This window comes from Apium graveolens, chromosome 7 (genome assembly GCF_009905375.1).
Source record: "Apium graveolens cultivar Ventura chromosome 7, ASM990537v1, whole genome shotgun sequence".
In the NCBI taxonomy this organism is placed as follows: domain Eukaryota; kingdom Viridiplantae; phylum Streptophyta; class Magnoliopsida; order Apiales; family Apiaceae; genus Apium; species Apium graveolens.
Window position 1 is genome coordinate 271,660,454 of NC_133653.1, and position 17,473 is coordinate 271,677,926.

Here is a 17,473-nt window from a genome sequence, read left to right on the forward strand (position 1 = left end):
CAATATCTTCATTGTACCAGCACTGTTACAATAAACTCATAACTGTCTGATATATTCTTGGAATCATTACATACATAGTACATACACACACATTTTAGTCCATCTGCAGTGTCTCAGCCCTTTTTACTATACAAGGTACAGCTTCTTCTTTAGTCTTTAACTTTTCGAATTTTTAGTTTCACATTTCTTCTGCATGCATGTTCTTGATTTAATAATGGTTTGATTTATTTTGTGATAGAATTGTTTTTCTTGTTATGGATCATGTTTGCTGAATTTTGCTTTTATGATATGATGTATGAATTAGTGTTATTCGTTTGTGGTCTTAACGGAAACAGTCTCTCTGTTTTTTGTAGCGGGGTAAATAGGTAAGAGTCTCTTTATTTTTCGTAATGGGGTAATTAGGTAAGTGTCTCTTTATTTTTCGTAGTGGGGTAAATAGGCATGGTTTTGCGGACATTGGTTATGTTTGGTTTAGCTGAAATTTTTGATACTCCTGATTAGTTTTTGGAAAAAACTGAAAGACTGAGAATTTTTTATACTCCTGATTAGTTTTTGGAAAAAACTGAAAGACTGAGAATTTTTGATACTCCTGATTAGTTTTTGGAAAAAACTGAAAGACTGAGAATTTTTGATACCCCCGATTAGTTTTTGGAAAAAACTGAGAAGCGATTATGTTTTTTTTTGGAATTAAGTATTTCCTTTTAAGATTAGATGATTAGAATCAAGAAAATGTTTGTTGTTTTTGAATGTAATTTCCAGGTGATTTAGAGAATGCTTCTTTTTTTGTTAATAACATAGAGCGAAATTTCTTGGATATCTTGATTTTGGCCTTGTTACAGTGTGTTGTTAAGCTTTGGTTAAATATCTTGAAAATCTTTATTTTGGTTTTGTTACTGCACAATTACATGGTTTCAGATGAAATTGCATGAGAAGTTGTGTTGAGTTCCAAACTTCCTAGTTCCTCGGACCATACGAGTTGAATGTCACTATGTGGAGGAGTTCAACACATGTTATACGTGCTACCTCTTTAATTTGTATTTGTACAAAGGTTGCCATTTGATTTCTCTTACAAGGAAGAATTGGACCCTCAATCTATTAGATCAATTTTTTATAACTAGAAATCGATTTTTTTTGAACTAGAAATTGTTTTGTGTGCTTGTGCTCAGAGGAAACTTTTTTTGTATTAGTTTTACTCTCCTAGCATATAGACACCAAAGTTGTAATGATTTGCTTTTAGGGATGTTAGCATCAATTTTTTGCCATCTTCCGTATTATGTTTTATCTCACCCCACAATTGATATCCTTATCTGCGATTATTTTGCATTTTAAGAAATGCTGTATATTTGGCTCATTGTCCATTACAATATTCTGATTTGTTATTTGTTTCAAATATGGGCCAGGCATTCCATTTATTCTAAAGAAACTGATAAGCAATCAATCTTTCTGTTTTTAGGTGTACAACTCGATAATGAATGTTTCAGACGAAGCTGAGGTTCATATGCAAATGGATAAATCTGCGAAACCAAAGTTTAGAAGCTCCTCTACTTCAATGCGTAGTGCATCAATATCCATTCCAATGCATTCTCTAAGTTCGAGTGATGTGGAAAGTCATTTCTTAGGTCATAGCGGCCCCTTGCATAGTGAAAGAAATATATCATACATGCAAATGAGTGATCCTGTATATGCAAATGTTCAGAATGACAAATGCTTTCAGCCTACACGAGGTGCAATGGTGAGCAGAGCAGCTGAGAAAATATCAGAGAAGTATCCTTCAGTCAAAGGAGTGCTTCAGAACGATCGGCCACTTAGCAATCATGTAGTGGCAAATGAAAATTTGTTAAGGGCTGGTCAATTGGGAATGTGTAATGATCCTTATTGCACGACATGCCCAACGTACTTTGAAGGGCAGCGAAGGACCAAGAAAGTATTCAGTGTATCTGACCAGAAGGTTCGATCCTTTACTTGGTCAAAAGATCTTTATTTATTTAATATCCCTATAATCTGATTATTTATGTCTCCGTCTTTCCTCGTGTTTTTAAATTTGAACTTTTTCAAAATTTTAGTTGTTCATGTGTGTGGCTCGATTAAATGTATTCTAATGTACCAGCTTGATTCTGTGTTCAAGGTACTTCTATATCTGGAATCACGACAAAGTTCTGACTTCTTGGTCTAGCTAACTTGACTTTAAGAAAATATATTAGAGTGTGTTCTTCACCATCAGTCACAAATTCTGCATTGCAATGTTTGTATTGCATTTTTGAGTTCTGACAATACTCAAGAAAACTAGAATCTTCTATGTAGGGCTGCAGACGGTAGTTCAGGCTTGACTCAGATTCAATTCGACTTTTAGCCAATAATATTCAAATTTAATTATAAGTGATAACAAATTTGAAATGCTCTTTTTTACTTGGAAGTAAAAAATAGAGAAATTTGACCATGCTTATACTGACTTATATTTGTCTTAATTAGTTTAAATAATTTAGGAGTGCCTGAATACATATATTCTATAATATGCGACTTGAGTTTGCCAGTTTTCCAGATGATGTATATCAGAGATGTTATGTACAGTAATATTTTGATAATAGACAAATTTTATGTGTCATATATGTAATATAAAAAAGAAAACTATAATACGTTTAAACTCGAATTTGGTTATTTGTATTCATCTAGAAATGAAAAACAGGAAGTGTGCAAGTAATTCTTATGTACTCATATTGGATTGCACATATTTGCGAATTGCGAGTAGTTCGACTTTCGCCTGTGAGTAGTTTAAATCCGACCGTATGAGACTCATATTAGACCTGTACTAGATTATATTAGTAGTGAAACTGTTAGAGGATTAACATAGTTGGACAGTTAGTTGTGTACTGCTTCATTGGCTATGCGCTGAGGTTATTACTGAAAACATGTTTAAAGTACATCACATGCTTTTCGTTGGATAGAACTGAGACAATAATCAAAGGCTAGAATTAAGAACTCAATTTATAATATGTCAAAAAAGTCATTAAGAATAAGCTAGCAACTTTGCTTGCGGACATTGAGTTACAAACTGGCTGTACTGACGTGTCAACTGTTTCATGTGGATGTTTTATCATGTCATTTGTATACTTAAGGAATTTATCAATTCTTTTTCTTCATGATAAATATTAAATTTGGGAGTATGAGTCTTCATTTAGTCTTTACATGTATATTGATTTTTGTAAGACAAGTGGCTGTCAGCACGTCAGTCAGGTGTTACTTTCTTCTCTTACTTCAGAGTTCAGCTTTTATCGACTCTGTTTTCTCTCAAAAGTTAACTAATTGTGTTTTCGCAGCAGTTTCTTAATATCAATTACCAGCAGTTTTCTATCCCCGACATCAAACAGGGAGATGCCAAAGGTTGGGCGTGGAGAACATTTTCTTCTCTGTATCACTACATTCCCGGAGTTATGAATCCTCATGCTAAAATAGTTCAATTTTGGAATAAGTTCTTCGTCATCTCGTGCTTATTTGCAGTTTTTCTAGACCCACTCTTCTTCTTTTTGCTGTCCGTAAAGCAGGTATGGCATTTTCCTTTTAATATCTCACTGCTTGATGCTATTCTGTCAATGCTCTTAGAGTTTCCTTGAATTATTGTGTAACAACTCTCACTTGACTTTGATGTAAATTCTTCGTTAACTTCCTTTTGTGGCAGTAAATCATGAAAATATATGCCATCTATTGCTACGAGTCTATTCTACTTCATATCATGATGCATTCCTGGGTTCCAATGTAGATAACCATTATAACATTTAAAAGTCAGTTTGATCATTACTAGCGCACATGTTAATGCAAACAACATTAGTCACCATTTTCACCTCCATCTTTAGTACAAAATGCTTTATTGTGCATGTTTGATTTTTACTTTGGAATTATTATAGAGGGTAACTCATCCTTTACATGCCAATGTCTTTGTAACAGGAACACAAATGCATAGTCTTTAACGAGCCCATGACGAAAGTTCTTATTACTTTGAGAAGCCTGACTGATTTCATTTATTTACTGCACATGCTTCTTCAGGTAATCAAAATGATGTTGTCTTTAAGAACCTTCATTGCTCTTATCGCTGAAGTTTGGTTTGCTACATATCCTGAACCAGAACTACATACTGGAGTTGGTTAACATGAGATTTTGAACCAAAACCTGGCATGGAGTCAGATACCCTAAGTAATTATATTTATAATTTGTGTCTGTTCTCTGGAAAATATATATATGGAAACCGGGAACCAAATAGTGGTATGCAACCAGGCTGTTCATTATCAAGCGATAACATGTATTTTGTAGTCCTGGTAAATAGAGTTGTATGTGGCAGCCTTAAAACCTTAAATATGTTAGTCAGGAAAATAAAGCGCCGCAAACTTAAGCACATGATAATGATATGATATATTCTAATTTACTCCAAATACATGTGGATTTTGTAAGATTTCAACTTGGCATTGATGCACATAAAGTGTTATTTTTGTTACTTATTTACATGCTTCATAGTCTGATAGCTGTTCATTTACATCTTTCAGTTCAGACTAGCCTACGTCGCACCTGAATCAAGGGTTGTGGGTTCTGGTGATCTAGTTGACCATCCAAGAAGGATAGCTCTCAATTATCTCCGCGGACACTTTCTTATTGATTTCTTTGTAGTGCTACCACTTCCCCAAGTATGATATATATACACTCCTCCGTATGATATTATTTTAGGTTTCATATATCCCGGTATAGTGTCATCTATTGTTAATTCTTTATTATATATGGTTCTAACAGTCTATGGAGTTGCAAATGTTTTACTGGCTAAATTAGTTAATGTTGATGAATTAAGTTGTAAAATTTGTAAGTTTGATGTTACTAGTTTCAGAGTTTTACTTCTACAATTATCGGACCAAATTTAAAATGTTCAACTTACTAGAATAGCTCAATTGATGAACACAAATTATGTTTTCCACATTAGCCAAATGTTTTATTTATATAATTCAGTTCATTTTTAACGTAACTTAACAAAGGACTAAATGATCAGCAATTTTAAAGTGGAAAAAAGCCTAATGGTAGGAAGCCAAGTTAAAAACTGATTCAGGATCTTTGCTTAACATCTAAGATTTTTTCTTGATTGTTTTCTCATGTTCCTTGTACATGCACATGGAATTAAATCGGGTCCTCCTAAATGTGTAGATAATTATATGGCTGGTTCTCAAAAAGTTTAAAGGGTCTTCTGGTGCGAATTATGCAAAAAACTTTCTGCGAGCAACAATTCTCATTCAGTATATCCCGAGGTTGTATAGGATTCTTCCATTGCTTGCTGGTCAGACTGCAAGCGGTTTCATCTTTGAGTCAGCATGGGCGAATTTCGTTATTAATCTCCTCACATTTGTGTTGTCCGGCCATGTGGTTGGGTCTTGCTGGTATCTCTTTGGGTTACAGGTGGGTCAATTTCATCGGTTGTTTCGTGTTTGAATTATTCTTGCTCTATAACCATGATAACTGATAATTGCTTCTGAACTGTGTAGCATTTTAAAAATATAGCAAATGGTAAGTCAAGTTTGAAAGCTATAAGAAGCAATTCATCGTACTCTGATGATATCAAGATTTTTGTGATTGTAAAGAACATTGATAACCAACTAAGCTACCTGAAGTCCTGGACCACCTTTCTACAGTCCCTTATAAGAGATTTCTGTATTGGTTCTCGGAGCAAAGTGCTCCTAACCCCATATTGAATATTAATTGATTAACTACATACATTTTACCTTGTTCCTGTGAAACTTTTACATCTGATATTTTAACAATGCAAAATTATCACAATAGTGCACTCTGCGATGCTACAAGTAAAACGATAGATTGCGATGTTGCATCATTGTATTTATATTCTGGATTCCATGACTCTCTAGCATATATGATATCTGGAGCTATTTCAAGTTTCGGATCTATTTACCTGTTAGAATATATTGGTAAATCAACTTATCCTGATACGTTGAAATTGAAAATATTTCTTTGGTATAAAAGCATGACAACTTGATATGCCTTGACATTTATAATATTTGGGATATAGTGACTTTGGTATCTATCCACATTTTAGAATACTGTGCAAAGTAAATTATCCCGGGACATCAAAATATTAAAAGCTTGTTTGGCACAAAACCACGACAACTTAATATGCCCGCTTTGGCGTTTTACATTAGGACATATTTTCCTAGTATATTCAAACTTTAAGTTATTTTTCGGTGAAACATTTCAAAAAATCATGTGTTACTTTAATGTGGCGTTTCAAATCCTTTTCTGGTTGTTATGCTACTTACAGATAGCAGTCCGTTTTTCCTGACTAAGAGCATGAGTTGTTATCCTAACATTTCTCTTTTCTGTATTACTGCTTGCAGAGGGTAAATCAATGTCTTAGAGATGCCTGTCTTGAGAATTGGTGTATAAGATATATAGACTGTGGGCAAGGAAATGAGAATGAGAGGTTCCAAGAAAATCCGGTGTCATGGACAAATTGGACAAACAACGCCAATGCTAATGCTTGTTTTGGTCAAGGCAGTTTTTCATATGGAATCTACACGCAAACAGTTGGACTTACCACCGAATCTGCTCTAACCACGAGATACATGTATTCATTGTTCTGGGGTTTTCAGGTACCCTCTAAAATTTTTCATTATCTGGTCTTCTTTCTAATACGTTGTCTTTACACGTGTGACCTTATAAACATGGTCTTTTTTATGATGGTGGGGTTACCGACATATTTTTTATGAGTTTTAGTATGATGGACGACAACTTAATATTGTGAAGTACGTTAAATTTATTTTAAGTGTAAAGTTTCGGAAAAGCTCCTTCCAGATCAAGGATTCTGAATTCGCAAAACATACGTTGCCAATAAAGTGAGAAAGTAGTTTCATATAATATCGTACCAACTTCTTTAGTTGGTGCAATGATAGTGTACATTCATCCAAATAAAACAATGGTAGTAGTTATCCTAAGTTTATCAGATGAAGAAGTTATATAGATAAATTTTTTGTATGTTGCCTTGGGGGGAGGGGGGCAACATACAAAAAGTTTCACACACCCCCTCCCTCAAAAAAAAAACAAGATATATGCTAATTGCTAAAACATCTAATATTTTTAAAAACAGTTCATAAGGTCTTCAACTTTTTAAGGTTTTGATCAAGCATGCAAGTATGGGATGTATATAGTTATTAATGATAGAACAAATGATTATCTGTTATTATACAATCAATCGTGGTACAAATTATCATAATAATTGTTAATATTTTATTAATATAGGATGGACTAAAATATAACGTCATATTAAGCATGAGTATCCTACTAATCTAGTATCATAAAGAAGAACAAATTATCTAAAAGCTTGTTCTTAATAAAGTCCTTTCAAGTTTTATATCATATGAATCTCTTAAACTTTTGGCTGAGTGATTCAGTGATTGTGACACTGTTGGGATTATAACATTCATGATGGTTGCATTATAACTTCCGTTGAAAGATGCAACCTGTTTGATTAATAATTGAAAAAGGATTCACCGACTGGAATTGATGGATTACTTAATGTTTTCATTTAAAAGATTATAAATTTGACATGTTTCTTATTGAGGTAATTTATCTTTTCATTTAACCTAGCAAATTAGTACTCTGGCTGGGAATCTTACTCCGAGTTACTTTGTGGGGGAAGTTCTGTTCACTATGGCCATCATTGGCCTGGGTCTTTTGCTTTTTGCTCTTCTCATTGGAAATATGCAGAACTTTCTACAAGCACTCGGACGCAGGTATTCTATGTTTATATTTTTAGCATTCAATTTTAGAAAAGGTCATATGAAGGACTGGAAAAATTATTTTGTATTGAAAGCACCTTAATATATTTCAATGTACTAACTTTCCTACGAAAAAGTATCTGTGTCCTGATTATCCACCTAATTAATCAGAGAGCTTTTTTTCTTGTAATATATTATAAGTTAGAGATCGGAAACCTTTCCTAGTTCTTTATGCACCAGCAGAATAGTCAGATTCAAGATATACCTAACAAATTATCGACAGATGTTGGCGACTTCATCCATTATCACTTCCCTAAACTTACCTCCAGAAGTATTAATAATACCTCATCTACCATTCCATGATGCTTTCCAACCACTACAAACTCAAGCACTATTACTACTGATTTGTCTTTGTCCAAAAACATTATTTTTTCCATCAAAATATCTTATTTAGCTACTTTATGTACTATCAATATATTTGATAATCTGTTGCTGCTAGTATTTTTTCATACAGACATGAATTAATGGGATGCTTCATTATGTTCCCTTCAATCCTGATCGTTTGAAAATAAATATAGTTTTTTTAGTTTTTTTTAACATCTCATTACAAGAAAAAATGGTTTTCAAATGCTATGGAGAGTGTCTATACAATATTTGCAAGTAAGATCTTCTGTCTCCCTCTATATCTAAATATATTCTGGTGCATTTTTTTCTTTTAGGAGGCTAGAATTGTCTTTAAGGCGCCGGGATGTTGAGCAATGGATGAGCCATAGGCGTCTGCCAGAGGAACTTAGAAGGTAAAAGTTCTATAAATTTCTTTCTTTCTTGAATTTGGCCATTATATCAATCATCTTTTCATGAAATTCTAGTTCTTATTCCTCAATTGTCCGTGTTCTTCAGACCTGACAATCACAGATATTCTAAATGTGTAATGCTATCTCACTGTTGTTGACTAACACCTTGTCAAAGAATAATAGTTTCCCCCTGGTAAACTAATCTCAGATTAATTCTTACCTTACATTACTTCAAATTGCATTCTAATTGTACTGATTCAGTGGCTTTTGCATTAAGATTTTCTTGTGCAGAATTGATCTACCTCAGCAATATATATATATATATATATATATAAATTATGTTACAGAATTAAACTGGCAACCCTGATGTTTGCATGTTTAAGTAGTTCTGTAGCATTTACACCTAAAGCCTGACGCAACAACCTGGTAGAGTATAACAAAAATTTGATGTAGCTGAACTGTCCATAGATATTACGGTGTTATTTTGGCTGCTTTTAGAATGTTAAATGGATAATTTGCTAGAACTACATTAGTTTGTCAATCTAGTGTATCTGAACAATGGTTCTTTTTCTTTTCTTTCTTTCCATCTTATTGATGTCATACAAAACACACACATTTTGAGATTTTTTTTTTCTGATTCTTGGCTTTAACCAAAGTTGACTCATTTGAGAGCTTGTGCAGGCAGATCCGTGAATCAGAACGCTATAATTGGGCTGCCACTAGAGGGGTAGATGAAACTATGCTTTTGGAGAATCTACCGGAAGATCTTCAAAGAGATATACGTCGACATCTCTTTAAATTTGTGAACAAAGTGAGCCTGAAAAGTTACTGCTATCTTTTGTTTTTGCTCCAACAGTCCTCAGATAAAATTTTCTGTTGGACCAGTTGGCTTCCTAGAACCACACCGTAGTCATTTTCTTCTAAAGAAAATAAAACTTCTGTATTTTCAGGTTCGAATCTTTTCTCTAATGGATGAAGCCATCTTAGATGCCATGCGTGAGAGACTGAAGCAAAAAACATATATCAAAGGGAGTAGAATCTTAGTTCCCGGAGGTCTGATTGATAAGATGGTTTTTATTGTTCGAGGTAAGCTTGAGAGCATTGGAGAAGATAAGAACATAGTTCCTTTGTCTGAAGGGGATGTTTGTGGAGAAGATCTTCTTACCTGGTGCCTTGAGCATTCTTCTGTAAACAAAGGTGCTGATGCATTTTCCTAATTATTATTGAACTTCTCTTATTGGCATTTATAATCTTGAACTGAACTCAGCTACATGTAACTTTGCTTGAGAACAATTATCTTCAGGATTCTGTTAAAATGTAATTAGATAGGATTCCAACAGCCAGGCTCTCTCGTCTCCCTTGTAGTTAAGTCAGCTCTCTATTGAAAAAAGCGGCTGGAATTATACTTGCAACAATTATTTTCAAGATTCTGTTAAAATGTATTGAAAAAAGTAGGCTGGAATGTGCACATTGCAACACATTCTTACTTGCAACACATGAATATGATATATACAACAATTAGAAACAGCCCCTTGTCTCGTATTTACAAGAATTGTTCATTTGAAGTCATCTTGCATATTTTAATGGTTTCAGTTAAATAACTCTGTGATGTTTTCTTCTTCTACTTTTATGTCAGTATAAGTCACAATATTGCAAGCATATACATTTCATTTAAAAAAAATTGTTTCTCTGCAGATGGAAAAAGAATCAGAATTCCAGGACACAAGTTGCTAAGCAATAGGATGGCAAGATGCTTAACAAATGTAGAAGCATTTATACTCCGAGCTGCAGATCTCGAAGAAGTCACTAGTCTTTTCTCTAGGTTACTGAGAAATCCACGCGTTCAAGGTGCCCTCAGGTAAATTTAAAGAAAACTATCCTATAGATTTCATTAAATGTTCTTACTATAGATATGTAGTGTTTGACTACCAGTCTAGAGTCTAGCAGTAAGTGAACTGTTACATCCATATCTTCTTGAAGAGTTGAAGTTGTATTTTGTCAATTCACTATCAATATCGCTACTTGTCTCTACATTAATGTTTTGCTACAATGTATTTCTTTCATGTGGACATAGAGATTCGAGCTTATGGCCATTGGAAAGCAATGTATCTTGAAACATTCATAATATACTGCATTAATCTAAGCAGTTAATTAAATTTCATCATGGTACATATTCGTCTGTTTGCAGGTACGAATCTCCTTACTGGCGGTGTCTTGCAGCAACTCGGATCCAAGTTGCATGGAGGTATAGGAAGAAGACGTTGAGTCGTGCAACAACTGTTAGTTCTGCATCATGAAACCTTTTCCCGAGAAATGTCCTAGCTAGGTAAATTCGAAAATTGTTATGTGCCTCGAGGCATCAATATAACATGTTACAGTAGACAGGCAGTAGCATCATGTATCATGTATTCAACTAATGTAGGAGTATGATTGCTGAATGTTGCAAGCTTTATTGAAGGAAAATTAATGAGTTCAGCAAAGAAACTAGTATGAATTAAGTATTACAGAAGCTCAAGGATCTCTCTATCTTAGTGGCTCATGAGCTGGTGCCATGTTTTCCCTTGAATTTCAACAGGGCTTTGTCACTGTATACTACATTACATCACTGATATTTCATTAGCCTCTTGGTAAAAGAATGTTAAAAATAACAATTTTTTTGGTGCAAATGGCTGAAAATAACCATTCTGGAAGTGGATGGCTGAAAATACCGTTGGGTATCGTGTTTTGTACTAGATACGCATTTGTCAAATGAGTATCCAATTTATTTTCTTTAAGATACGCATTTGGCAAATGCGTATCTCAATAGTAATACCCAGACTACAAATCCGTATCTTTAGTAATTTTCTTAGATACCCAATTCTCAAATGCGTATTACACTTACCCAATTACAAATTGCGTTTTCAAAACGGTATTTTCAACCATGTGTTTTGAAAATGGGTATTTTCAGCCATTACACTCCAAAAATAGGTATTTTTAAACATCATCTTTGGTTGCGGTTAAGCCTGTTGGAGAATTTTATTATTAAAAGACTAATTTTCAGTTAATAATACTTTATATCCCCTTGTTTTGACTTATTACTCTTGGCACTCCATATTACAACTTTATACATTCTGCATTCCACGACTTTTGAAACCGCCACAGTTTGCACCAACGAATATTCGTCAATGTCTAATTTTGAAGGGCATAAATGAGATTTGCAAAATAATGGTCAGATATATAACAATTTTTATAAGTAAACGTATCTATTTTATAATCTGACTGATATATTGCACGTCCCATCACTCTGACTGATATATCATTTATGCCCTTTCAAAATTAGACGCCGATAGTCAACTTTTTGGACATTTGTTAAAATGATGCAAACATATATTGAAAGAAGCGTAATAATTTAGAAAAAAAGTGATGTAAAATTAAAATTAATCTTATTAAAAAATATTATCTAATCTTTAAAAGTTTAATTTTAAGTCTTTAAATTAATAAACTAGTTATTCTCTTCACAAAAATTTAAAAAAAATAATGATCAAATTACCCCACTTTTGAATATGCATAACCCGAAATACTTACGGGCATAACAACTGCCCACACACTCAATAGCGGATCCAGGAGATTTACTATCTGGGGCACCCTATAAACATCTGGTTATGATTTTCAAATTAATTATAAAGTTAAATGTAATTTTTTATTTGTAATATTTATCCATAATATTTAAGAACACATATTTAGTTCAACATCAATGTTAAGATGTATTCATTTGCTATACAAGTGATTTTGTAATTGCGAGTCCAATTTCGATTTTTTGATTTTTGTTTGCTCACTAAAATCAAAATTATTAAGTCTGTCTTATCTTTTGACACGAGTCTTGTCCATTGACATGAGTCTGATCTGTTGAGTAGACTATTGTCATTCATTTTCATCATTCAAAATCCTTTCTTCGTTCTGTATCTCTAATCATCATGGAAAACCTAACTCAAATCATGAATAATATCACCCTGGAGGAAGAAGAGGAGGGGGGAATAGCCATCGAAGAGGAGAATACGCATGAGAATGTAGAGAATATCTGTGTTGGTGATGCAAAACTATGTCTTGTTGGCAGATTCCTTAAGCTGTGTTCCAGAAACTTTCTTTGGAGAGAAAAAAAAAGAAATGTAAAGAATATATTGTTGCTGAACAACTTTTATTAAAGAAAGGAAAAGAAAGCTGCAGATTTGGGAAGAAGTTTTCTTTATTTTTATCTCCAAAATCTTTTTCCCACTTTTGGAAAGATCAGGAGAGAAAGGAAAATTGGTTATTTTCTATTCTTTTCTACCGTAGATTCGGGAACACAGCGTTGCTGATGGTGTATTTGATTTCCAGGCAATGCAACAGACCATGGCAGCGCTGTGGAGACCTGGAAAGGGGGTGTATATCCGAGAACTGGGGGTCAATCTCTTCCTGTTTCAGTTTTATCATGAAATAGATATCAAACGGGTTCTGGAGGGTAGTCCGTGGACCTTCAACAGGAAGGTTCTTATAACATCTCGGATTCCGGAAGGCATAAACCCAAGATGTGTGCCTTTAAACAATATTGATCTATGGGTACAAGTATACGATTTACAACCAGGATTCATGTCAGAAAAGGTGTTAACCGAGGTGGGTAATCAGATGGGCACATTTGTAAGCTCTTGTCCAAGTAACTTTAAAGGAGTGTGGCGAGAATACATGTGTATTAGAGTTTCCATGAATCTATCAAAACCACTTAAGCGTAGGATGAAGTTGCGTAAAACTGGAAACGAGTGGATTTGGATTACGTTTAAATAAGAGAACCTTCCAACTTTCTGCTTCATATGTGGATTGCTGGGTCATGCAGAGAAGTATTGTAGTCAGTTGTTTGATAAACCAGAAGAAGAGATCACAAGGCCTTATGGTATTTGGATGAAGGCATCACTTAGAAGACAGACCAAACTGATTGGGGCAAAATGGCTGCGTAGTGGAGAGGAAGTAAGTCAGGCGACCATGGAATCATATTGACGTAGAGGTCAGTGTTCAAGGGTGGAGGAATTTCCGTCTCACGGGTATTTATGGCTAGCCAAATCGATCTAGAAGGCGAGAAACTTGGGATCTTATTCGTCATCTAGCCAGGGACAATAACCTACCGTGGTGTTTGATCGGGGATATGAATAATGTTCTAGGACAAGCTGATAAAAAGGGTGGTCGGTTGTATCCAACATGGCTTATACGTGGTTTCCAAGATGTCCTAGACGATTGTGAATTGACAGATATGGAGTTGCATGGCTATCCATACACGTGGGAGAGAGGTCATGGCACTGAAGCGTGGGTAGAAATACGTCTTGACAGAGCTCTGATATCTAACAGTTGGATGGAGGCTTTTCACAATGCAAAGCTAACTAATCTTCAAGTTTCGACGTCAGATCATTGCCCTATCTTACTTGAACCAATAGTTGAGATAATGGTGGTGAGAACGAAAAGATTCAGATTTGAGAATGTGTGGCTTAGAGAACCGATGTGTAAAAAGATTGTCGAGGATTAATGGGAAATACACGGTACAGACACTTTGCATGACAAGCTCATGGGTTGTGCCAAGTCGTTATCAGAATGGGGCCAAGATATCACTGGTAATTTCTGAAATCGCATATCACATTGCAAGAAAATCATTAAAAGGACGAAGGGTCGGAGAGATGAGACATTTGTGAAGCAATTTTAGGAGGAAAGTAAAAAACTAACAGAGGTTTATACACAGCAGGAGGTCTTTTGGAAGCAACGATCAAAACAACCGTGGCTTCGAGAAGGAGATCAAAACAGTAAGTTCTTCCATCAAACCGGTAAAGCTTGTAGAAAAACAAACCAAATTACTTCTCTGAAAAATGATGATGGTGTTGCTGTGAGTTGGGATAATGGGTTACAGGAGTTAATGATCACTTACTTTAATACTTTGTTCAAAGCCTCTGACACAGAGTGGGAACAAGTGGTAAACTGTATGCAACCAAAAGTGACTGAAGTCCATAATTGTCAAATATTGCAGCAAGTTGATATTCAAGAGGTGAAAAGTGCTCTTTTCTATATGCACCCAGACAAGTCCCCCAGACCTGATGAGATGAGTGCGGGATTTTATCAGAAATACTGGCCCATAGTTGGAAATGATGTCACAACCATGGTACAAAAGTTTCTAAATACAGGCACTTTTGATGAAGTAGTTACGGCCACAAACATTGTTCTTGTTCCAAAGAAACAGTCTCCTATGTCAATGGATGATTTGAGACCTATCTCTCTTTGTAATGTTGTTTACAAAGTGGCATCAAAGGTCCTTGCTAACAGGTTGAAAGAGGTTATTGGTCTGACAATATCCGAAAATCAAAGTGCTTTCATACCCGGACGGTTAATATCAGACAATATTATGATTGTTTATGAAATAATACATTACATGAAGAGGAAGACAGCTGGTAAACAAGGGTGGATGACATTGAAGCTCGATATGAGCAAGGCCTGTGACCGAGTAGAGTGGGAATATCTACGGGCTGTTTTAAGTAAAATAGGTTTCAACGACAGAGTCGTGAATCTGTTCATGCAATGCGCCACCTCAACAAGATCCATAATTTGTCACTCGGGTAGGGAGTTTGGCAACATTATTCCCGGTAGAGGCCTTCGGCAAGGCGACCCTTTATTCTCGTACTTGTTTCTTATATGCATAGAGGGATTATCAGCAATCATGAAGAAATATGAAAATCAAGGTCTTCTCGGAGGAATCAAAGTAGCCAGAGGTGCCCCTAGCATTTCTCATATGTTGTTTGCAGATGATTCCTATATTTTTTGCAAGGCATCTATCGAGAAGGCAAATAGAGTTCTTAACATGATCCATATTTTCGAAAAAGCATCGGGTCAAAAAGTGAACGTGCAAAAATCAAGTGTCTATTTTAGTCGAAATTTGAGCAACGCCCAAAAGAATGAGGTGTGTGGAGTCTTGAATTTTCCTGAAGCAGATGAGAACAACCATTATCTTGGTCTTCCAAATTTTATTGGTCGTAAAAAATCAGCTATGTTAAATTTTAAACGATTCCCGTCAGGTCAACCGCTCTGACTAACGGCCCTTGCATTATCGTCAACTAGAGTGATGCAAGTGAGGCCCCGATAACTAGAGTGCTCTTTTGATACATGGGCTTGAGTTAAGTGACCATATCGATATTTAACCCCTTTGGAAATGTGTAAAGAGATGGAAAAAATTTTGTGTAAATTTTGGTGGAAATACTCTGCCCATAAGGACAAAAGTATTCATTGGATATCTTGGGATCGTATGTACAGTCCTAAGGCAGATGGGGGTATGGGCTTTCGTCATCTTCACGATTTTAATATAGTTCTCCTGGGGAAACAAGGTTGGAGACTCCTAACAAATCCAGAGAGCCTTGTAGCAAAAGTTTATAAAGCTAAATATTATCCTCAAGGTAATTTCTTATCAGCTACTTTGGGAGGTAGTCCGAGTTTTGTGTGGAGAAGTGTGCTAGAAGCTCAGAGCGTCATTAAGAATGGAGTTGCATGTAGAGTGGGTTCGGGGTCATCAATTAGTGTGTTGAAGGATCCATGGCTTCCAGACGCTGAAAACCCTTATATTTCTACTAGCAATGCAGCCCTGGAAGTTCATACTCTGGAGAATCATTTGTTGAATAGTTCTCTAATACTTTCGATAGCTGGGATACGAGACTCAGAAGAAATGCAGCTATGTTGTGTTGGTCAATATGGAAATGTAGGAACGATCTCGTGTGGAATCAGCGGAGTTCTGAAGTGGTAGAAGTAGTGATATCGGCAAGAGTGGCCCTTAATCAATGACAATCTGCTCAAGACAAAACATTCGACAATTTTCTTGGTCATATGACCAGTGCAGATGGAGCTAAGCATTGGACTATTCCAAATGATAACACGATTAAGGTTAATTGTGATGCCGCAATCTTCGAAGCAACGAACTGCTATAGCTTTGCTTTCGTAGCAAGAGATCACAGAGGTGAGGTGTTAAAGGCTAGATCAAAGTACAACCTGGGGAATATCACTCTGGAGAGTGTCGAAGCTATGGGAGTAAGGGAAGCGCTCAGCTGGATCAAAGACAGCCATCTGAGCAATGTTTTTGTGGAAACAGATTGCCTCGTGGTGGTTCAGGCAATAAGAGGAAGGGGTGCTACTCTGTCGTATTTTGACAGAATCATAGACGAGTGCAAATCCTCTGATTTGAAGGATAGGAATGTCGACGTTAAGTTTGTTAAACGGTCTACGAATATGGTAGCTCACTTCTTAGCTAAGTCTATCATTTCATTAGCTGATCGTATTTGGAGGGTGAGTGACAACCATCCCAGATTCATTGATGTATTGATGAACGATTTGATTCATGAATAAAATCATCTTTCCTTTGGCAATTTTTTTTTCGTAATTGCGGGTACTTCATGGATTCAATTTACAAACTTAAAACTAGAAATTAGGGGTAGGGTAAGTTTTTGCATGATGAAGGTGTTTGATTTGTGAGTCCTACATGAAAATTATTTTTTTAATAATAGTGGGGCACGTGACCCCAAAGGTCTCAACGTGCATCCGCCTCTGCACACACTAGCAATAACAATATGCGTATACTTCGTAAACTTCTGTTTACTCTTATAACATGAACCATTTTTTAAATGAAATAATGATTAAATTATCCCACTTTTGAATATGCATAATCCGCAACACCTATGAACCCAAAAGGTGCCCTAAATACCCACAACCCATGCACTAGCAATGTACGGTTTTCAATTTTTGAAACCGAAAAATTTATGGTTTCAATTTCGGTTCCGGTTTTATCCCAAAATCTGGCCAAATTAAGTCATACTTTCCCCTACTTGTACCTCCATTTTTTACGTTCATAACTCGTCACCACACCTCCCAACACGCATTCCGCGTTTAGAAATTAGAAAG

General features: G+C 35.4%; 2 protein-coding genes across 3 annotated transcripts; both read left to right on the forward strand.

Moving 5' to 3' along the window:
* Positions 1 to 11,054, forward strand: LOC141672404 (putative cyclic nucleotide-gated ion channel 20, chloroplastic). Of its 2 annotated transcripts, none has more exons than XM_074478991.1 (13): positions 1 to 135; positions 1,454 to 1,948; positions 3,315 to 3,539; positions 3,940 to 4,038; positions 4,533 to 4,670; positions 5,176 to 5,424; positions 6,375 to 6,629; positions 7,624 to 7,769; positions 8,474 to 8,551; positions 9,230 to 9,359; positions 9,499 to 9,745; positions 10,244 to 10,406; positions 10,737 to 11,054. In XM_074478991.1, exons 2-13 carry the CDS (start codon positions 1,469 to 1,471, stop codon positions 10,843 to 10,845), a joined length of 2,319 nt encoding a protein of 772 aa, XP_074335092.1. In that variant the 5' UTR covers positions 1 to 135; positions 1,454 to 1,468; the 3' UTR covers positions 10,846 to 11,054. The 2 variants fall into 2 exon arrangements, with proteins under 2 accessions (XP_074335092.1, XP_074335093.1); XM_074478992.1 differs by having other exon boundaries at positions 3,318 to 3,539.
* Positions 11,055 to 16,405: 5,351 nt separating this feature from the next.
* LOC141674977 (uncharacterized) lies at positions 16,406 to 16,921 on the forward strand. Its single transcript, XM_074481680.1, has one exon. It carries the CDS (start codon positions 16,406 to 16,408, stop codon positions 16,919 to 16,921), a length of 516 nt encoding a protein of 171 aa, XP_074337781.1.
* Positions 16,922 to 17,473: the final 552 nt, after the last annotated feature.

What these genes read in the sequence shown, in the direction of transcription:
- LOC141674977 (XM_074481680.1), top strand. Translation starts at nt 16,406, where the DNA reads ATGACCAGTGCAGATGGAGCTAAGCATTGGACTATTCCAAATGATAAC.
- LOC141672404 (XM_074478991.1), top strand. Translation starts at nt 1,469, where the DNA reads ATGAATGTTTCAGACGAAGCTGAGGTTCATATGCAAATGGATAAATCT. An exon ending in GGTATCTCTTTGGGTTACAG is followed by an intron (nt 5,425 to 6,374) that starts GTGGGTCAATTT and finishes TACTGCTTGCAG; the next exon opens with AGGGTAAATCAATGTCTTAG. An exon ending in GCATTCTTCTGTAAACAAAG is followed by an intron (nt 9,746 to 10,243) that starts GTGCTGATGCAT and finishes GTTTCTCTGCAG; the next exon opens with ATGGAAAAAGAATCAGAATT.